Source organism: Marmota marmota, unplaced genomic scaffold, assembly GCF_001458135.2.
Source record: "Marmota marmota marmota unplaced genomic scaffold, marMar, whole genome shotgun sequence".
In the NCBI taxonomy this organism is placed as follows: domain Eukaryota; kingdom Metazoa; phylum Chordata; class Mammalia; order Rodentia; family Sciuridae; genus Marmota; species Marmota marmota.
Window position 1 is genome coordinate 13113526 of NW_025999913.1, and position 23003 is coordinate 13136528.

Below are 23003 nucleotides of genomic sequence, written 5' to 3' on the forward strand. Positions count from 1 at the left end.
ACCCAGGTAATTAAGAGTACATCCCCCCACCCCGCCCTGCCCCCACCCCCTGCCTTTTTAAAAATTTTGAGACAGGGTCTTGCTAAGTTGTTAGGATTTCACTAAGTTACTGAGGCTGGCTTTGAACCTAAACTTGTGATCCTCCTACCTCAGCCTCCTGAGCCATTGGGATACAGGCAAATACCATCACGCCCACCTGTAATTGTCTTTTTATAGAAAGAAATGTCACGCCACGGATGTCCTGAATGCTGTGTGACCTCTCTCTTCTTTCATTTCCCTCTCCAGGAATAATGACTACACTCAATAAGAAGTTACTTCCACACCTATGTTGTGTAATCACATGTGCAAACACAGATAAACAGTAAATAGCAGCCAGGTGCAGTGGCACAAAACTATACTGCCACCAACTCAGGGAACTGAGGGAGAAGGATTGCAAGTTCGAGGCCAGCCTCAGGATCTTAGTGAGACCCTCAGAAACGTTGTATTCGAGATAAAAAGTAAAAAGGGCTGAGGATGTAACTCGTGGTGCAGTGATATTGGGTTCAATTCCTAGTAACTATAAAGGGGAAAAAAAGCAATAATCAGTATCTCTGTAGTCCCCACCCCAGTCCCCCACTGCTGGAGAAGGAACCCAGGGCCTCCTGCGTGCGAGGCAAGTGCTCTACCACCCTCATTTTCCATATTTTTGTACTTCATGTAGGTGTTGTCTTACTACACTTGGTCTTACACAGCGTGGTGGATTATTTTGTTCCATTCTCCTGTTAATGAGTATTGAGGCTGCTACTGACTTTTTTCTATTAGAACTCTGATGAAAACACCCCATAGCCAGGCATGGTGGTGCATGCTTATAATCTCAGCTACTCAGGAGGATGAGACAGGAGGATTGCAAATTTGAGGCCCACTTGGGCAACTTAGTGAGACCCTGCCTCAAAATAAGAAATAAAAAGGGCTGGGGATGTAGTTTGGTGGTAGAACACTTCTGGGTTCAATTCCCAATACTGACTGAAAAAAAAAAATCCATCTTCTCATTTCTAATATTTGTATCTTTTCTCATATTTTCTTTTCCTTCCCAATGAATCTTGTTAAAAAAGCCAGTCCACGTGACCAGACTTTTTAAACAACCTGCTTTTCAGTTTTGCTGATTCTTTATTTTTCTTAAGTTTGTTCTAATATTATTTGAATATTTTTTTTGTTCTAATATTTATTTCTTTCCTTACTTAAATGATGCTGGTTTTCTTTTTTCTAACTAAAACTGTGTCTATAACTATTTGCCTATTAATCTCTCTCTTATTTTTATTTTTTGCAGGACGGGGTATTGAACCCAGGGGTACTTTACTACTGAGCTACTTTACCAGCCCTTTTCAATTTAATATTATTATTTTTATTTTGTGATACTGGAGAATGAACCCCAGGGCACTCTACCACTGACTTACATCCCCAAGCCTTTTTATTTTTTGAGATAGGGCCTCTATAAGTTGCCCAGGCTGGATTTGAACTTGTGATCCTTCTCCCTTGGGCTGGGATTATAGGTGTGTGCCACTGCACCTGTCTTATCTATAAATCTGTAGAATATAAGGCACTCTTCCTCTCGCCTTTTTAAAAAACCATAACCACAATACATTATCATTTCTATACAACTTAGGTGATTCATAGATACTATCAAATATATGGTCATGTTCAAATGTCTCGTAAACATTTTCACAATTAATTTATTTTGGATCTGGATCAAAATAATTCATACATTGCAATTGACTGATATATTTCAGTGTCTTTAAATCTACGAGTTCTCCCTTTTCTTAAAATTGAATTTTTTTGGGGTTTTATCTGTTTTTAAAACAATTTAATTAAATTTAATTTGTTAAAAAAAATTAGGTCATTTCCCCTGTAGTGTCTCATAGTCTGGATTTTGCTAATTGAATTTCTGTGGTGGTATTTAACACTTTCATCTGTGTTCTTTGAAAGTTAGTAGCTAAACCTGGAGTCTTTTTTGGGCGGTGGGGGGTGGGGGGTGTCAGGGATTGAACTCAGGGGCACTCAACCACTGAGCCCATCCTCAGCCCTATTTTGTATTTTATTTAGAGACAGGGTCTCACTGAGTTGCTTAGTGCCTTTGCTGAGGCTGGCTCTGAATTCTCGATCCTCCTGCCTCAGCCTCCCAGGCTGCTGGGATTATGGACATGCACCACCGTGCCTGGTTAGACCTGGAGTCTTGATTAGGTTAAGGTTTAAAGAAAAAAAGAAAGAAAGACATTTAGATTATTTCATGTTTTTTGTTTTGGTGTTGGAAATTTAATCCTGGACCTTACACATGTCAATCACACACTCTATCACTGAGCTACATCCCCCAGCCCGTTTACCCCCCTTCCCCCTTTCTGAAATAGGGCTTAATATGTTGCTGGTCCTGAACTCTTGGGCTCAAGAGACTCTCCCCCCACCACCCCAGCCTCCTGAGTAGGTGGGACTTCAGGTACACACTACCAAACCAACCTCCCCGCCCCCCAGCTTTAACGTAAGAACCATAAATTTCCTAATAGTAACTCTCACTCTTTCATTTTATCTATTGTCTAGTATTTTTAAAAATATTTCTTTTTTTAGTTGTCGATGGACCTTTATTTTATTCATTTATTTATGTGTGGCGCTGAGAATCAAACCCAGTGTCTTACATAAGGGAGGCGAGCATTCTATCACTGAGCCACGACCCCAGCCCTACTGTCTAGTATTTTGATGAATAAATAAGAAGAACAGGGAACTTAGGGCTCATCATTTCCATTTAAATACCACTTGAACTGCATCCTACAATATCAACATATGCCTGTTTTTATTATCATTTAGTTGTAAATACTTCCTGATTTCTATCCTGATTTCTTCTCGGGTTCATTACTCAGCAGGGCCGAGTTTCCTCTATTACAGCTGTCTGAGTCTTATTATCTTCCTAGGGCCTGCACTGTGGTCAGAGGCAACGCCTGGGACAGAGATTACTGCTCTCTGCTGTGATTTCCTCTGTGTGCTGTAAGACAACTTTGCAAACCTTCACTGTGGTTTAATAGTTTTCTGGTAATTCTGGAGATAGGGAAGGCAAATAATTCTGTGCTTTTCCTTAGAAGGCTCTCACTTCTACTCTGCTGCTTCTGGGAAGAGAAAGCTTTGAAATTGGTCCATGCACTAATCTGTCCTTTATTCCCATGACAGTGTCCCCTCTGCCAGAGGCAATTTCTGTCGACTGAATTTTCTAGGTGAATTGGTTGAGAAAGATGATCAAAACAGTCAAAAGAAAGACTAGGAGCTGAGAAGCAAGGATACATTGAGCCTGGCTCTCTGCTGCGTCCCTGGTACAGAGAAGCAGGCTCAGCACACTGGGGGAGGTGCTCCCATGCCAGGAGTGACAGTCCCACTGTGCCAGCCCCAGCCTCCCATCCCTGAGGCCCCCACCAAAATCCTGAGGCAGGTCACACAGGAAGCAAGTCCCCACCAGCGCGAGCTTACATTGTGAACATTCGGTGTGCTGAGGCTCCTCCGGATGTGCCGGGCTCTGGTGGAAAGTGCCTCTTTGACGGTGACGGCCTGTCAACGTATAATTTAAAGATAATGTTCATGAATGTCTCATCTCATTATTAAAGGGACACATGTATTTGTAGAAGATTTATAAAATATAGATGAAAAGATCACTTTGCTAATATGGATCACGCATGCACACAAATCCATATTTACAAAACTGCAATTTTGCTGCGCCTGCCTTTTTTTTTTTTTATTTGCACAGTTCCGTTGAAAATATTAAAAAAAAAAAAAAAAAACCAGAAAAAATGCTGGGCAAAATACATTTCAACTGTGAATATTTTTACACAAGTGACAGAGGAGTGCGCAGAGAAAATGAGGAAATGAGAAGATACCTCTAGCTGTATATTTCACTTGCAAAACAACAAAGAAGTTTTATGCTATTTGTGTTTCACTCAGGTAGCAATTAGGTTTCTACTAAAAGAAAATGATCCTGACAGCTGTCAGTCGGGTTTCTCCTGCTGGTTTGCTCAACACAGACTTTCCATATTGTCAACCACTTGCTCCCGTGCGGTCAACACAGGACATACACCTGGTTTTACAGTTCCAATACAGAGTGAACCACTTGTGCTTGAACGTCTCCGCTGTTACCTCAAAAATTAACTTGGGTCTCAGAATCAGGGAGAGAGTGGCAGCATGTGGTTAAACATATGGACTTTGGAATCCAGCTGCTTGGGGTTTACATCTGACTTTGTACCCTTTCCTAAGTAGCTGTGAAATCTGTGGCAAGGGAGCTGACTTTTCTCAGACTCGATTTCTTCATTTAAAAATGGGAATTACAACAGTTTTACCTTTGACAATTAAACAACGTATCTGTAATGGTTTAGATATGAGGTGAACCCTAAAAGCTCATGTGTGAGACCATGCAAAAAAGTTTAGAGGTAAAATGACTAGGTTAGGAGAACCTTAAGCTGATCACTGTAATGCTAAGCACTTGAATGGATTAACTAGGTGGTGACTGTAGGAGGGTTAGGTGTGGATGGAGGAGGTGGGTGGGTGGGATGTGCTTTTGGGATTTACATTTGTCTCTGGTAAACCTGAGCTGCTTTCTTCCTCCACACCCTTCCGCCATGATGTGCTACTTTACTGTGGGCCCAGCACAATGGAGTTGGCCATCTGTGGACTGAGACCTTTGAAACCGTGAGCCCCTCAAATAAACGTTTTTTCTCCTCTAAAATTGTTCTTGTCAGGATTTTGGTCACAGTGATGAAAAAGCGACCAGAGAACAGTATCTTAAGTTATTCCAGCACAGTGCTTGGCAGGTTGGAAGTATTCAATGAAAGTTCGCATTATCTTTATTTGGGGCACTATTTTGTCAAAATCCTTTCAATAAAGACATTTGCCACGTGACTTCTCCTTCTCTGATAGCTTTAGACAGGTGCTTGGTTACAAATTCGTCCCTGCTCCCTGGGGTGAAGGCATCCAGCTATTCAGTTACTCGCCTGCCGGAGCCGTTCAAGGCTCAGAATGTTCTCCACCTGCAGCACGCCCCGTGTGTACTTCTCAATGTACGTCTCTCCGTCGGACGTGCCCTCGTTTTCACTCCGGGCTGCCAGGAGAGCCAAGGTTTCCCGGTCCTCGATCTCTTCGGTTGCCTAAAGAGAGAGGGGAAAAGTGACAGTACTCATGTGGACAACGTTTTCTTCAAAAGTGCGGTGGGACCACGTGCAGTATCCCAGCAGCTTGGGAGGCTGAGGCAGGAGGATCCCAAGTTCAAAGCCAGCCTCAGCAACAGCAAGGTGCAAAGCCACTCACTGAGACCCTGTCTCTAAATAAAATACAAAATAGGGCTCGGGATGTGGCTCAATGACAGAGTTCTTGCTTAGTTACCATGTACCAGGCCCTGAGATGGATCCCCAGCATTGCAAAAAAATAAAGAAATAAAAAATTGTTTTTAAATAATATATATTTTACCTTTGGTATGTTGGAGACTATTTCATAGGTTACCCCACAGGAATAAAATATATTTTTCAATGATATTCTCCTCTTCAAACTCTGTGTAAAACTCTGGCGGAAAAGAAAAGGATGGATTAAACTGTGTAACAAATACAGGCTCAATATTTTACCCACTGTAAATGCATTATGAATACTTATGTTTTTGATATATACACACAATATTCTGAAAAACAGGAAAAAAAAAACCCTATAAACTTAAATATCCTGTCTATACTTCTGAGGGACAACATCATCCAGGAGTGACTTGGAGACTGCATTGCGGAGTGTGCAGCACACAGTCTCTGTGGTGGTATTCCCCTCCCCTCTGCTAACTCCATTTAATCTCTCCCTTTAATCAGTCTTTCCAGAACACCAGCACTCTGAGATGTGACCTGGCCAAGTGGTTGCACAGGCACTCATTTGCAGTCTGTGTTTTGTCCTGGTTTTGTTTCTAACCTGACTGGGCCTGAGACTTAACCTCTTAGTCTATATTTCTACTTTTTCAAACCATAAAATGTCACTGCCAGGATGACGGGTTTCCTCTCCGTCAAGGTGGCCAAGTGTTCTGGGGATGACATTTACCTCTGAGGGCCACACGCCCAGTGATCTTGGAGAAATGACAGTCAGGCTCTAACCTGGCCAGTGTGGCCACATTCTGCCCTTTCCCTGTATTCACACTGTGAAACAGGACTGGGACAGAAGGAAGACTGGGACCTGGGAGACACACCAGAGCGCCTCTGTTGCTACCTGTTTGTTGTAAATGTTGGCTGCAATCCGTTTCCTTAATACCAACTCCATGGCAGCCGGGTGGCTGAGCTGGACGGTGGTCTTCACAATCAGGTAAATCCTTTCATTCTGCGGTGTGACCCTGTTCAAGTGAACAGAGTCGTGTACTGAGGAGTCCCAAGAGGCAGTAGCTGAAACCTAGGAGGGAGGGAAAACATGGCGAGACGGAAATAAGTTCCACTTGACCTAGTCAGACAGACTTCTTTCCTCACCTATTCTGAACAACACAAATGATTTATTTTTTGAAGTCCCCGCTCCTCCTCCCCAAAGCAGACCACAATGGCTTATCAGGAAGACAGCCCTCCCCCGCCCCACCCCACTGAGTGCTAATCAGAGGCCTCCAACAGACCTGGGGATAAATTACCTCGTCATCGCTGTGCTTTATAATGGGCAGGTAGAAAAACTGGCTGCCATGCTCCTTGGGCAGGATGGAGTTCACGCCCGATGCGTGTGGACCCACAAGCTGCTCGTTGGCACTGAGGTCATCCGCTAACCAAGTTCAAGTTTAAGGCACAGGATAAAGAGGTAGGGGAAAGATAGTTTTTAAGCAATCACCCCAAATTCAAAAACATATTTATATTTTTTTCTTTTTGAGGTGCTAGAGATTGAACCCAAGGCCTGTGCATACTAGGCAAGTACTCTACCACTGAGCTACACTCCCAGCCCCAAAATACACTTATTATAGAAAATGTTTACATGTGACATAACTTTTTTCTTTCATTCTCTATCCTCAAATTGAAACAGATACTCTAAGATCACAATGACTTTAATTCCTTAAAAATACAACTCTAGCCAGGCGGGTGGTGCATGCCTGGAATCCCAGAACCTTGGGAGGCTGAGGTGGGAGGATTGAGAGTTCAGAGGCAGCCTCAGCAAAAGTGAGGTGCTAAGCAAGTCAGAGAGACCCTGACTCTAAACAAAATACAAAATAGGGCTGGGGATGTGGCTCGCGGAGTGATGAGCGCCTCAGCTGGCTGTCTAGCCCGTGGGTCTGGGCAAGTGGACCTCGGCAGGCTGATTGCATCTGCTGGACCATGTGAGGATCCTTATCACACAGGGAAGAACATTTTCATGACATTCAGGTGCTTTTATATTCATCTCAAAACACAATTCTGAACTGGGGACGTGGCAGGTACTTCTGAGTAGACTCCTAAAGCAGGTACCACTGCCTCTTCCATCAGCCACTTTCCCCACTGAAATGCGGATATCTTTCTACAGGCCACCTCTGTGGTTTGGAAAAGCCTGCTTTTTGTTTTGTTTCAGCTTCCAGATCAACGCAGAAACTCTTAGGATGCAGTTATCTGCTGACTTCTCCAGGAGGAAAAAAAAAAAAAAAACTGACATAGGTCTTCTGTTGCAAATTGCTTAATTATCAAAAAATTATTTTGCAAGCTCAAGGCTGATTTTAATTTGAAACAGGTGCTTAGGTCGTGGTGTTTGTGAATTCTTTGCCTTTTGTTCCAACAAGACTAAATACATGGCAAGAATGGATGACCTTCAGGGTTTTTCAAAATGTCTTCTAGTTTCGGCCACTATTATGATAAGCACATACTAGACCACAGCAGTAAATTCCAAATATTTGTTGTAACTTGGAAAGAAAAAGATGGTGAAAGTCATATATATCTCAAAATCCTGGTTCGTCTTATAGCTTCATAGTACAGAAACACAAATCCAGTTTTATAGCTAACCCTTTGATGTGATAAAGAAGCATAAAGACATGAAGATGGATTTCATATTGGAATAAACCATCAGAGTTTCTTTACAAATACACATTTTAAAGTGTAAATTCATATTTTTGGATGAAAAGAGGGATTTTTCTCCTAGAGAAGGAAGCTGTTGTTGTTGACTTTCTCAAAAGTCTTGTGACATTTGCTATTTTAAGATTTTTTTTTTTTTTAATTCTTCTACAAAAGGAGCAGATTATGCAGCAGCTGACCCTGTGAATGCACACCTACATTTGGTTGGAAGAATGGTAAAAGCAAACAGCATAGTCTGAGCCCAGTGATGGAATCCTATTCACCTCCCTGAGATGAGAGGGGGCTGTATTACATACAGTCTTAGTCATCTTTTTGTGGAGTCATAGCACATAAGACTGTTTTCCATGTGACCAAGGCTGGAAGAAAAGTAGCATGAGTGGTTTTAAGTTAAGATGATGGGGGACCGAGGTTGTAGCTCAGTGGTAGAGCGCTTGCCTAGTATGAGTGAGGCACTGGGTTCAGTCCTCAGCATCATATAAAAATGAATAAACAGGGGCTGGGGTTGTAGCTCAGTGGTAGAGCGCTTGCCTGGCACGTGTGAGATGCTCGGTTTGATCCTCAGCACCACATAAAAATAAATAAATAAAATAAAGGTACTGTGTCCAACTACAACTAAAAAAATTTAAAAAAAAATAAAATAAAAAGGTATTGTGTTCATCTACAACAAGTAAACAAACAAATACATGATGGATCCTAATCTGTCTTTAACTTCCAGAAGTTTCCATATAACTCCTTTCTCCTAAGAAAAACAAAAATGTCTTATGTAGCACCATTTGACTTTTTTTGGGGGGGGGATTTTTACATTTCATAGTTCCATTTTTTTAAAAATAAAATAAAAGTAACTCCCTTCAACTCCGATGGGTACTTAGATTTATTTATCTAGAGACAGGAATAACGTTCAGCTGGAAACGCTGGGACTGGGGTAACTTTCCCCACTTGGAACTGAACTTTCTCACCAGCAAATGGGTCCTTCTCAGAAGCCATCCTATGCTTCAGAAGTAATATCAACGTTTCAGAACAACTGCTTTAATATTCTTGTACATAATTCTCAATATTCCTAAGTGGGGTGTGTGTGTGTGTGTGTTGCTAAGGATCAAACCCACAGCCTCATGCATACAAGGCAAGTGCTTTACCACTGAGCCACGTCTCCAGCCCCTAACTGTTCTTATTTTTTTAATTAAATATTTACATCTTTCTGTCAGTGATACTATCTGTCATGCTTACATATGTTTGAATGGACCACAATGTCACCTAGACACGGCATATGAGCAATTACAAAAGTGATTTACAGATCGAAATAATGTGAGTCTGAATACATGACAAATTTTAATTAAATGTGGTGGCTCCTGGAACTTACCATTCAAATCAAGGAAGAGAACTGGTATGTGGGTTTCCATTCCAGAAGGTGGAATCCTAAATTTAATAACAAAATTTAACAATAAAGTATCTGTCTGCTATCTTGCTGGTTTATAAAACAGGGTCATGGAAGCAGAAGAGAAGCCCTGTGGAGAGGCAGGTTCTGTGGCTGGCCTAGCTTTACACGCTCACCTCCCTACAACCCAGTCCTGGGGACTACAGGATTTATGTGCAGGAAACGCCAGATATGTGAATTAAATGCAACCAATTGAAACAGAGGTCATTTGAAGACTTTCTAAAACTAATTCTAGTGATGGGGAGAAGGAACAGGGGTGTAGGTGGTGGTAATGAGATAGATCAGAGCTAGAGGATCTAGAGGAAGTGAACAAAGGGGCCAACAGCTAAGAGCCTGGAGGAACACGCGAGACGTGTGAAGGAGGAGGCCTCGGGTGCAGGACAAAGCCTCTCCTAGAACATGAGGGACACAACCCAGGACCACATTTTGCAACTACTCAAGTGGCTCTGAAGTTTGAAAATATGTGAAATGGGGGAGACTGTGCTAAGGTGGAGGACTGTCTAGAGAGGGCTCTGAGAAACAATCAGGTCGGGAAGGAGCTGGCTCCCCCCAAGGGGCCAGCAGAGACGGCGGGGAACGGGATTCCAGCAGGAGGCGGAACCCAAGGGAGAGACAACCAGTCACAAGTCATGCACTTGCAGACTCAGTTCTCCAGTTGCATAAACGAACCATGGAACTGGTTACAGCTCCATGTATCCACAGACAAGCAGACAATATCACGAGGGTTGCTAAGTGTGTCCAAATTAAACTATCTGGGCATGCACATTTTGCATTCAAAGGGAATCAGTCTCAAGGGCATATTTTTGTAATTAGAAAGAGAATGAGAGCAAGAAGCAGCCCTACCATGCACCGAATGGTGGTGCAGCTATTTTATGTACATCGTAATCTACAAGGACGGCTGTGTGAAGATAAGCAAGGTGTTTAACGTGCCTTCTCCCAACACCACACACACACACACACACACACACACACACACACACACACTGAAGAGCTAAAACCAAGAACTAAATCCCAAACTATTTCACTCCAGAGCTTTGGGCACTAGGCTGTTTCTCAGGAACATACCAAGCATCGATTATCAATCAACTGATTGACTGACTACGTAGGCTTAAGTGCTTACTCTTTGCTAGTTACCAAAATAACACATACTAGGGAAAATAAGAACAAACAGGGTCGTGGATGTCACTCAGTGTCAGAGATCTTGCCTAACATGCACCAGGCCCTGGGTTCAATCCTCAGCACCCCAAAAACCAAACCAAACCAACAAAAAAGGCTGGGTACAGTGGCACACCTGGGTAATCTCAGCCAATGACTCAGAGAGGCTGAGGCAGGAGGATCGCAAATTTGAGGCCAGCCTGAGAAAATTAGCAAGATCCTATTTCAAAAATAAAATTCATAAAATGGGCCAGGGATATAGCTCAGTGGTAAAGTGATCCGGATTTGATACCCAGCACTACCACCACCACCAACAAAACCTAAAAAACTGTCCACTACACTCTGGGAATATCCTTTTTAGCCAACATGATAGGATTCCTAGAGATCAGGAAACAGTGTCCAAGTTCTCATTCAGAGGAATACAGGAGTGGCACTGGATTCTTGGAGGGTCAGCAATCTCTCTGGCTTCCTGCAGGAGGAAGCTGGCTGCAGTAGGAGGGAGCACTAGGGTTGGGTGGCCCTTTCCTGACAGCTCAGTTCCTTGGCATTCACTGTGACAATCCTAGAAAGCCATGGACATGGCTCTTGCCACGGGCAGTAGACACCCACCCCCAGGGCACAGAAGGCAGGGGGCCTCACCAGTCAGCCGGGGCGCCGGGGATCCCACTGCCCGGGGCGGGCACCAGCACAGCGTTCCTTTCCTCCGTCAGCCCCACCCACTGCTCCACCAGCCGCGCCTCCCGCTCCACGTCGTCCTCTGTCTTGTCTGCAGAAGAAAATGAGGGGATGGGTGCCCAGGAGAGGGAAGAACAGCGTCTACACTGGAGACGGATGTGCACTCAGTGACACCCACATGGCTTACACATCACTACGTCCCAAAAAAGGGTTTGCGGCTTTGAAGGTCAGGCCTGAGCATCGAGGCTGGGAGAGGCTGGACCAGCCCCGGTACCCACAGCATGCCAGGAAAAGAAGAAGGCAGCAAGAGGACTTAGGTTCCTAGCACTGAAATATGGGAAAGCCTTCAAAAGACAAGTCCTAGCTTCCTAATCTGTCAAACAGTGGAAACTCAGGTCAGTGTGTTTCATGACCTTGCTGAAGTGATCAAATGAAATAATGGATGTGGCATATAAAGCTAGATACCATCTTATAAAATGACAGACAATTTAAGGACATCATAAACTATGCTTTGTAAAACTGTGTGTGTGTTTGTGTGCGCGCGCTGGATACTGGACTGAACTTAGGGGCGCTAACCACTGACCAACATCCCCAGCCCCTTTTATTTTGAGACAAGGCCTCGCTAAGTTGCCGAGGGTCAAACTTTTTTCTCTTCCTTCCTGCTTATTATGAAAAGGGATTTTATTTGCTCTACTTTGGAATGCTTTTATCCATAATTCAATTCTGGGGCTTCCCAGGTGTAGTCAAAGTGAGTTTTCACAAGTGGTCTGAGCACATTCCCCACCAGACACCACAAGCTGAACCAAGATGTCTCCTGAGAGAACTTTGGCTAACTTCTGTATAAAATGGATCAACATTCAAGATGTGTGCGTTGGTGCTGGGTCAACCTCAACACGGAGACCCTGAAGTCGGAGGGAGAGACTAAGGATTTTAAGAGCATATTTCTATTCCAGAATCCAAGTGGTGTTGCCAGCCAAAGCAAGCTGTGTCCTTCGGCAGCAAGGGAGCTGCAGAGAGCACCGTGACCCAGCTGGGGTCAAGGCTACTGCCCACCAGGAGCCAGGTGCCAACCAGCATGGTCTCAGAACCTTCAAGCTGCTGTGAACCCTTGACTCTGACCCTGGTGCACCTCATACTGCTATATTGAGATCCATCACATCTGTGTTCATCGAAGCCAGATGTGAGGGCTGGGGCTGGGGCTCAGTGGTAGAGCACCTGCCTAACGTGTGAGGCACTGGGTTCGATCCTCAGCACTGCATATAAATAAATAAAATAAAGGTCCATCAACAACAAGACTCAAATGTGAGTTTGACCTTTAATGTGACAATTTTATGACAAAGCTCAGAGATTTATGAAAACATATTACTTTCAAATTCAGAGCCTTTGTAAACCAACAACATATAATTAGATTCACAAGTATCTGTATGTCTGTTTCAAGTTCAAAAAACCAAGATTCTTCTGTCTAATCAAGGGAAGAACACAACCTGCTGCTGCTGCTTACAAGCACAGAAGCTCCTCCTGGGAGTTAATTGCACGTACCTTTCTTATTGCTGACTTTTTTAATCTGCTCATCTAAGTATTCTCGTCGTTTGATGAGTGCATCTGACCACCTCTCTCGGACGCAGTTTAAATCTTCTTCCTGATAAGATGGAGGAAAGAATCTCCTATACAGTGCGTAGAACACCGTTTCTTTCTTTTTAAAAATATGTTCAAATTGATCAGGAAACTTTTCATTAGGAAAAGGTCATTGAACATCGCTGGGTGATTAATAGGCAAGAAAGCAAAGAGGCCTCAGTAACACCGCATGCGGATCAAGGATGTCGGTATACAGAAATCAGAGCCTTGGATCTCCAAGAGGATAATTGTATAGAAAGCAAGATAAGCTCAAACCATACCAGCCGCTGAATGATTTTTATATATATATATATTTTTTTGTGTGTGTATGTGTGTGTGTGTATGTGCATTTAAATGGTAGCTATTCACTGACAGATGTGCAATTTAAAGCAGAAGGATACCATGAACAGAGCTCAAATCACATAACACCAAGTTGAAAGGAAAATGTCAGGCATTTTCATAGTTCATAGTTCCATGGTCTAATAACATTTATTTTCTGAAATGCAAACAGGGAATCTTTTGAAGTTGCTGCACAGACCTCATGTCCAACCTCCACCATGAGTCTAACCAAGGTTCTTCCATGCAAAAACCCAACATGCATTCAGCCATGCTTGAAGAAATCCCCGAAGCGGCTGTCGGCCTTCACTGGGACCAACGCGGCAGGAAGCGCGGAAAAAGCCACAAGACGTTAGTCAACGGCACTGCTGAGGTCCAAGGGGACACTGACATTGCCCGAAAAGTTTGCTTTGCCTTTTTTTCTTTCTTTATGAAATTAAGAGTAGGGGAAAAAAAACCCCATCAATTCTATTTGAAATGCTATTGGACTGGCCTGTTTTAATATGACTCTTAAAATATTACATTAGGAGGAGACTCTTGGGGCTCTCTGAAGCTTTTCCCACAATGCACCCATGATTGACATACAGAAAGGCACACTGCATAAATACCCTCTTAACTTGTGTAGAAAAGTACAAACTGGGAATCAATCCCCAAAACCTTCATCTAGGTGTGCTACTTTGATCCTGACCACACTGACTGACTTTTCTGATATGGAGCCAGTTAGTGCTTGTTTTGCATGTGAGTATATTTTTTTGTGCATTTCCAAAAGAAAAAGCTGAGATTTAAATCCTATAGGTTGTGAAAAAAACTAAGCTTAACCCTAATATGAGGAGAAAACTGGCTAAACAAAATGAAGTGCATGAATGTCTCCCATTTTTCTAGCCAGTAAAGTCTTTTTAAAAGTAAAGTGGCTTATTGGAAAAATGCTAGTTCCTTGGATGTGGGAAGCACAGTGCAGTTCAGCCTGGGAAAGACTAGACTATAGATGGAGAAGACTGCATGCAAGTCTTTTTAAGTGATAATGGTCTTGCCTATCAGGGCTTTATAAGCTAGTGATTCCAGATGGCAGAGCACCAAATACAGTATTGGGTTTCAAATTTTGAATTAACAGGGAAAATAAGAGAAAAAGGACCACACCCCTGATTACATAGAAAGCAAATATAAAGCAAGTAAAAAACTGCATATTCTGGCTCCCTGGTCCTCCTTCCTCCTCCCTGGCTTCCACTTTGCAAATGCTGGCAATTAGCAATAGCTGTGCCCCATGCCACAGGATTGACAGCAGTAGCAATACCTGGTAACTATCCATATCATCACCATCCTCATCATCTCTCTGGTAGGAAAAAAATAAACACAAAGGACATGCATTTTGTTTCTCAAACAGCACACAGGGAAAATAATTCTTAGAGCTTAACATTTATAATGGTCGGCTCACACAACGTCAGCACAACAAAACATTTCATTGAATCTCAAAAAGGGTTATGGATTTAATTCACTTGTCTAAAATTTGAAGGATTCTCCCCCCCACCCCCCGCAGTCCTGGGGATGGAACCCAGGGCCTCACACATGCTAGGGAAGCACTGAGCGACATCACTAGTCCTTTTTAAAAATCTGAAACAGATTCTCACTAAATGGACCAGGCTGGCCTCCAACTTGCAGTCCTCTTGCCTCAGCCTCCCAGGTAACTGGGATTATAGGCATGTGTGCTATCACACCTGGCTTCTAAAGAATTTTTAAAATATAGAGCAGTTATTTAAAAGCAGAACTCTCTCTGATGGAGATGGAAGCCAACACCATTGGGCCAGGCCTCATACCAAAGGACAGGTAATATGTATTTACGGCTAGGCTGACTGAGATCTGGGGTGGGCTGAGGGAGACAGAATTGCAAATCCGTGAGGGACTTGAGAGATTCTTTGTCCCAATCTTGGTTTTGGTCAGGAAAAAACTAAGACCTGTAGGATGAAATGAATTAATCCTGGAAGCCAGGCTGGAAGCTGGGCCTCTGTCTCCAACCTCAGTGGTCTTTCCTGCACCCACCCTTACATGGATAAAAACAAAGTACCAAGGTGCAAACACAGGTCTTTGTTTGTTTGTTTTATTTTATTTTGGTGCTGGGCATTGAACCCAGGGACACTTTACCACTGAGCTACATCTCTAGCCCTTCTTGATTTTTTATTTTGAGACAGGGTCTTGCTAAATTGCTAAAGCTGGCCTTGAACTTGTGACCCTCCTGCCTCAGCCTCCCAAGCAGCTGAGATAACAGGTGTCTACCACCAAAGAAGTTTTGATCAAGACAATTTTCCTGAGAAACAAGATCATAAAAACCCAATTTATAACGAAATGCTTTTCATTAATAGAAAAGATATTAACCTAAAAGTGTTTTTAAAAAGTTAGAATTATATTCACATTTATACTTCAAAATACACTACACTTTTTTTTTGAAGGCCTAGTAACCATTATTACCAGTTATATGACTACCTTATTAAATGTAAGCCTAATCTTGAAAAAATTTACCTTAAACTGATGTTGTGTTTGTGTGTGTGTGTGTGTGCGCCTGTGTGTGGTGTTGGGGATTGAACCCTGAGCCCTGCCCACACTAGGCAAGCATTCCACCATTGTGCCACATCCCAATCCTTTTTAAAAATTTTTGCTTTCAGACAAGGCCTCACTAAGTTGCCCAGGATGACCTTGAACTTTCACTCATTGGGCCTTAGTCCCCCAGAGTCAATGGGGTGACAGGAGCACTCCACCACACTTGGGGAGTGTAAGCTAAGGAGGGACTTCCCTCACCTGAAAACAGGCCAGAGTTTTCGTGATGTGACGCCACTGGGAAATGAGTACACTCTGTACTGGCTTCTGGCTACTGAATAAGAATTATGAAATACTATGTCCACAAAAGTTAGTAGCCATGACCTTGAACATGGCAGCAAAGGGAAAAATAGCCTTCAAAGTGACTACACTTTTCATTAATAGAAGAGATATTAACCTAAACATCATTACAGTTTGGCTGGGTGCAGTGGTGAACAACTGTAAACTTGACTAGGGAGGCTGAGGCAAGAGGATCACAAGTTCAAGGCCAGACTCAGCAACTTGGTGAGGCCCTAAGCAACTTAACGACAGCCTGCTTCAAAATAAAAAACAAAAGGGCTGGGGATGTGGCTCAGTGGATTCAATCCCTGGTATCAAAAAAAAAAAAAATTTAAAACCAGTCACCAGCATAGCTGGTGCTATGCTTTATGTGTGTGTGAATGTGTGTGTGTATGTGTGTGTGTGTTGCTGGGAAAGGAACCCAGGGCCCCAGACAGGCTAAGCACACACTGTATCATTGAGGTATATCCCAGCCCTGGTACTATATTCTTCAAGAGAATACAGCTAGGCGTGGTGGGTGTATGTCTGTAATCCCAGCAGCTTGGGAGGCTGAGGCAGGAGGATCACAAGTTCAAAGCCAGCCTCAGCAAAAGTGAGGTGTTAAGCATCTCAATAAGACCCTGTCTCTAAATAAAAAAAAAAATACAAAATAGGGCTAGGGATGTGGCTCAGTGGTTAGGTGTCCTTGAGTTCAATCCCCAGTACCCACCCTCCACCCCCCCACCCCACCCCCACCCCCACCAAAAAAAAAAAAAAGAGAACAGAGCACTGAGAAAAGGCTAATGGTTCAGAGTTCACATTTTGATGAAAAAAAAAAAAAGGTCAGTTTTAACTCAAGAGGTCGAGCCATTCTAAAACATGCAAATAACCAATCCTTACAATTTCCCTGAAATGGGAACACTCAGCCAGTTGAAGATCCATGTTTTGTAAGGTCACAGTTGAAGACACACAAACTCAATGGTTCATCTAATATCTGAGATTTATTAAGCCACAAAGTTTTATTGCAGAAACAGACCTCAGAGAATAATTGTCTTCGCCATTTGGGACAAGGGGGGAAAAAAAACCCCTCAGTTTTAAATTATCTGGCGAAGGCGACGACTTGGCAGAGCTGGAGAGATGACGAGCCTGGTCTCCTGACCCCCAGGTCTCTGCTCACCTCTACCAAGCCCTGCAGTGGTCCCCGGAGCTGACCACCAGGTGAGGGACTGAGCAGGGATGAGGCTCCTGCAGTCCACCTCCCTGCCCAGGCCAGCGGAGGTCGGGGGAAGCCACCCCACAGAGCCTCACCCTCCAGCCCGGAGCAGCATATCACACACGGGGCTGGAAGGACGAGGGAAGGCGGGGTCTGGCGACGCCATCCCTTCTTAGAGCCAACAGTCTGTGCCCTGATTTTGAGCTTTCAGAAAAATCTGTCTAAATGCCACGAAGCCAAAAGGGTCTGAGATGGGAGATGAAGCATTCGCAGGCGGCAGGGCTCAGGCTCCGGCTCCAGACGGACGATGAGCCGGGAGCACACGCCCTCCGACAGGCCGTGCAGGGGCAAGCCCCCACTTTAAAGCTTATTCTTGGGGATGACTCAAGAGGGTTTGCCTGGCAACATGAAGACCGATTCTTTAAAGTTTTCATCTTTTTTATTTTTAAATGAGAGCATAATATTTGGGAAATGGAGATTCAATGGACAAAAATGATCACGAGGACAGCTTTATTATTTAAAAAAAGGAGTAAAGCTTTAAAAGAACTGGTTCATTCTCAAAGAGTACGGTGGCAAATATGGCATTAAAGTGGATCAGGCCAGGCAGCGACATCAAATGTCCAACAAATTTTGGGCCAGATATGAAATAAACCTGCCTAAAGTAAATAACTACTATAGCATTAATATGTGTGTTTATAAATAGGTTATTATTAATTAACAATGAGCAAACACAGTGTTTTAAATCTAGGGAAACAGGCAAGGGGTGGAAATGTGAATTGGGGGAAGATATGTGGTTGATACAAGTTCTATTAGATTCCCAAGCAGGTCCTCATCAGAGAGCATTAACTTCTTTACTTCTGTACAATCTAATTCCTTTGCCTCAGTGCTGGGGATCCAACTGGGAGGTCTCATGCATAGGGGGCAAGCACTCTGCCACTGAGCCACGACCCCTACCCCGATCCTTGTTAAATACCACTTCACATCTGCGTGCCTTACCTGGTAACTGTCCAGCCCTCTTTGGAGTTTGGTGGACCTGGCAGTTACGCAGCCAATGGATACCGACAAGATGGCTTCAACCATGAGCGGCAGTGTCCCTGAATGCTGAACAGGTTTCACTGTGACTTGCACTCTCCGGGAGTGACCCTGCAGAGGTGTGGTGGTGGTGGGGGAAGACAGGTGGCAGGCATGGGGATGGGGAGGCACAGGAGAAGGAATAAGGGGAAGGGAAAGTATTGGGGAACAGAAATATGAATTATTAGAAAATTCCCAGAAACCGTGGGAGAGTGGAAACTCGGATCGAGCAACACGCTTAGTACCTGTCTGAGCTGGAAGACGCCCCCCGTGTTGACATCTTTAGCCTGATGAAGCTCCACGGCGGCATATTCCCCCAACTCATTCAGTTCTAATATGGAGATCCACATCTCTATTCTTCGAGTTACTTCATTCCACCTGCCAAATGACCCAACAAGAAACAGCGTCACCGTCCAATATTAGTAACGGAGCAAGCCATCAGTCACTGTGCACGCCCCCCGTGCTGGGCACCGTGCCACGGCCATCACATAGGTGATCTCCGATGGCTTGCATGTATTGAGACAGAACTTACCTTCAGTGACACGCCCGGAGCTCCAGCACAGAGTTTGAAGAGTTTGGGCAAATGCACACACCTGTGGACCCCTCCCACCACTCTGTCGCTCCCCGTTCAGTCCCCTGAACCTGTGGTAGGAGGCCACCCAATCAGGTGAGTTCTTCCAATTCCAGAACTTCATATAAACGAGATCACACCAATGGACTCTTTTGGGTCTGGCTTCTCTGGTTTCATATAATGATTTTTGATATCCAAATGGATATAAATAGTTCTTTCCTTAATGCTGAGTAAGACTCTATTGTATTTGTTTACCAATTCACCCACTGAAGGACATCTGGGTTGTTTGAAACTTCCCCAAGTTTTTTATCCACTATGGATAAAGCTGAAATGAACATTTGTATACACCTCTGTTTATGGACATAGGTTTTCATTTCTCTTGGTTAAATATCTAAATACTTAGTGGTGGGATTGTTGGGTCATAGAAGGAATTGCCAGTTTTCTCCCAGATGGTGGCTTACCTATTAATTTTCATAGTTATATGTTTAGATTGGCACAGCTCTTTTTCTCAAAATTTTTTTAGTTGTTGGTGGACCACTGTTTTATTTATTCATTTACATATGGTGCTGAGACTCAAACCCAGTGACTCCCACGTGCCAGGCAAGCACTCTACCACTGAGCCAAATCCAGCCCTTCATGGGCACAACTTTTAATTTTGATTAAGATCAATGTAAAAAATTTATTCTTCTCCGATTAGCATTTTCTGTGGCCTAAGAATTTGCGACCAACTCAAAATTGTAAAGATACCCTCCTGCTTTCTTCCATTAGCTTTATAGTTTCGTTTTGCATTTAAAGCTAGGGATCTATCTCATATTAATTTTTGTGTCCAGTGTAAAGTAAACTCAAGGTTAACTCGTTTTTTGCAGTTGTCGCAGTTAGGTCTGTTGAAATAACCACCTTCCCCCTGTATTTCTCTGGTGCCTGGCTGCTCCTTCAATTATTCTTTAATTGGAGACAATAGTGTGTGACTTAATGGAGGAAGCAGGCACAGAGACGTTGAGTAACTTGTCCAAGGTGACAAGTACAGTCCAGGGGTCACCGTCTGGCTTCTCTCTCACTCACGAATGAAGTGACCCTGTGCTTCCAGCTCACAGCTGACGACGCACCTGTCATGCAATGTTCTTGTCTTAGCGTGAAGAGAGTCCACTTCCCAGACGGAGCTGCCATTGCCAGCACACCGGTGGCCCCAGACCTCAATTGCCAGCGCTCCATCTGATATGAACTCTAGGAACTCCTCGGTGACATTCACCACGTAGTCCTGGGTAAGAAAGGAGAGCAAGACAGGAGCCACGCATAAGCAGACTGCGAAATCCCTTAGCCCTCAACTGCACACTGATTCATGCTGGAGGATTTTAGCCTGTTTCTACCTTAAACCCATCCCTTCTATTTTCTGGGAAAATGATAAAGAAGCACAGAATAGTGGATCTGGCAGGAAACTGTGAGGCTATTTAATTCAACCGCTTTCTTTTCTAAGTGAGGAAACTGAAGAGAAGGACTTATTCAAAGTCAAACTGCTAGCTGGTTTTTGCAGGGCTCAATCTGCATTCTCTTCCTCTTGGTTCCTTCTTGGTTCTGCAGGGCCACTCTGACTTCCAGCTGGCACGGACTCAATCAAAGGATTGCTCCTCACCATGGCTTGGGAGAGTAATGATGGAATTCAATTTTCTACAGTTATCTTCATGACTTATGTATGCTCTTGCCCTTAAGCCCTGCCACCTTGGGTCCCCATTCTAAAGCACAAACAGATGACGGTTTGGAAATGGATAGGGAATTGGCTGAGAGATGTGGCAGATCACCCCGAATTATGCAGCAGGCAAAAGAACAAAACCAATTTTCTTTCCATTAGCATCTCAGAGGAATCCCAAGTGGATACTCTCAGGTGGAGTCACTGTGTGACTGTAATTTATAGAAACAATGTGTTACACTGAGTTATACTGTGTTTTCATTTTATTTGGAGACAGACCCAGAATTTTAGAAGGAAAAAAAAAAAAACTTAAGGTTACATAGTGCACCTAGGGCTCCGGAAATAGTTTATGTTAAATAGTCTTTAACCACCAGGATGCACCTAAAATTCAGACATCATCCTTTTCTACTTCTAAAGAAACCACTTGGTAGATCCAAAGAAACATGAGGAATATTTAAAAGAATGAATATTCAGAGGGCTGGAGTTGTGGCTCAGCAGTAGAGCACTCGTCTAGCATGTGCGAAGCCCTGGGTTCGATCCTCAGCACCACATAAAGACGAATAAATAAAATAAAGGTATCGTGTCCAACCACAACTAAAAAATAAATATTAAAAAAAAGAATATTCAGAGAACAGGCTGAGTATGATGCACACACCTGTAATCCTAATTACTTGAGAGGCTGAGGCAGGGGGATTGCAAGTTAGAGGCCAACCTGGGCACCTTAGTGAGACTCTGTCTCAAAAAATAAATAAATAAAAAGGACTGGGGATGTAGCTTAGTGGTGAAGCATCCCTGGGTTCAATCTCTAGTACAAAAGAAAAAGAATATTCAGAGAACAATAACAAAAGAATGATTGATAAATATTTGGAGAACAGACTTGCTAAATACAGTAAAGACATGAAGGCTATATTTAGAAAAAGACTTGACAATCTTTCCCTATGTGAAATTTGATAGGTGGTGATATGCATGTGTTTTCCGAGTGTAAAGCTGGAAAGAACAAGCACAATTATAAATTGAAAAAGAAAGGGTCTTGAATATCTATCAAGAATTGTCCAGGAAAAGGACAATTTCAGAGAGCATAAAGTTGGTCTTTCAGAAAAGAACTGCCGGCAGTCCCCTATAAAAGGAGAGCAGGCAGTGCCTCCCCCAAGGTCAGTCACCTGCACTCACCATGAGCTCCCCTTTTCCATTTTATATTTTCTTTAAAAATTCACACAGAACGCTGTGCTTAGCATATTATGCCAAAAGAATGAGAAGTATCTATAACAACTCACACATCAAGAGGCTCACAATTTTGCAGGGCCTAGTGTGATCCTCATTTTGTAAAATATTTTTAAACCAAATTACATGTGCATGATGTAAAGGTGTATGTCTATGTCCATTTATGTGTATATGCACATGTTCATCCTACACATACGAGAGTTGCAAGGCATAGAAAATATTCTACTAAAATACATTGCAAGGTGCAGTGGCATACATCTGCAGTCCTAGCTACTCGGGAGGCTGATGCAGGAGGATCTCTTGAGCCCAGGAGTTCACAGCTGGCATGGGCAACACAGTGAGACCCTGGCTCAAAAAACCAACAAATAAAAAAACCCAAAAAAAATCAAGTATAGAAAACTGCTACTAGTGGTCAAAAGTCTGTAGAATAAGACTGCAAGTTGAAGTCTTTCAGATTTTGTTTTAAATATTTCTAAATTATTCAAATTTGTAAAAGTTGATTTTGAGGTTAAAAAGTCCAATAAGATGTTACATTTAATGAAAACTCTTATGGGGAAACCTTGGAAGTTATGATTGGATTTTACAGCTGCACCTGACTCCACTGCCCCGACACAGTTTGCTTCATTGCTTTGTTTTTCTGCAGTGCTCGACGCTGACCCTAGGGCCTGGAACGCATACAGTGTACAGGTGTACAGCGCGGGCTCTAGCTCCAAGTCACGCCCAGCCCTGGAGCTCACTTTGCAATGGCATCTGTACCTTACAGTGAGAGAAGGTCACTGTGTACTGGGCATCCTTGGACTGTGGGGAGGGCACATCGGGGTCCACCACCGGGGCAGCCACGGCAGACTCACACTGGTCCCAGAACGTGTACTGACAGAAGACGAAATTGGACAGGCTTAAGGGCAACCCAGTTGCCTCTTTGATTTTGACCTGAGGAGATTAAAAGATGCAAATATAACTCCTATAAAGGGAACATTAAGTCACACACTATATTGTCTCCAAGTAAAGAGAAGGTGATGGAATGAAGCAGTCTACCATTTGTCATCTGAGAACACTTGATGCATTTCATTAAAGGTTTTATGTATAATGAAATCTGTACCAGAGTTCTCTATCTACAGTGGAAAACCTGGTAACAAGTACACACATCCCTGCAAACC

At 43.3% G+C, this 23003-nt stretch overlaps 1 protein-coding gene across 4 annotated transcripts in view; it reads right to left on the reverse strand.

Annotated features, from left to right (window-relative positions):
• Kif13a (kinesin family member 13A) overlaps positions 1-23003 on the reverse strand; it is a 178683-nt gene that overhangs the window by 15698 nt on the left and 139982 nt on the right. For 2 of the 4 annotated variants that reach the window (XM_048799833.1, XM_048799832.1), the window contains exons 21-33: positions 22603-22776; positions 20048-20199; positions 18616-18748; positions 18296-18442; positions 14534-14572; positions 12832-12931; positions 11257-11383; positions 9388-9443; positions 6638-6762; positions 6235-6411; positions 5467-5559; positions 4995-5147; positions 3484-3561 (exon numbers count right to left, since the gene is read on the reverse strand). In XM_048799833.1, coding sequence (XP_048655790.1) covers positions 3484-3561; positions 4995-5147; positions 5467-5559; positions 6235-6411; positions 6638-6762; positions 9388-9443; positions 11257-11383; positions 12832-12931; positions 14534-14572; positions 18296-18442; positions 18616-18748; positions 20048-20199; positions 22603-22776 — 1554 coding nt within the window. The remainder of the gene's footprint in view (positions 1-3483; positions 3562-4994; positions 5148-5466; positions 5560-6234; positions 6412-6637; positions 6763-9387; positions 9444-11256; positions 11384-12831; positions 12932-14533; positions 14573-18295; positions 18443-18615; positions 18749-20047; positions 20200-22602; positions 22777-23003) is intronic. The other 2 variants (XM_048799835.1, XM_048799834.1) reach the window with 1 other exon arrangement.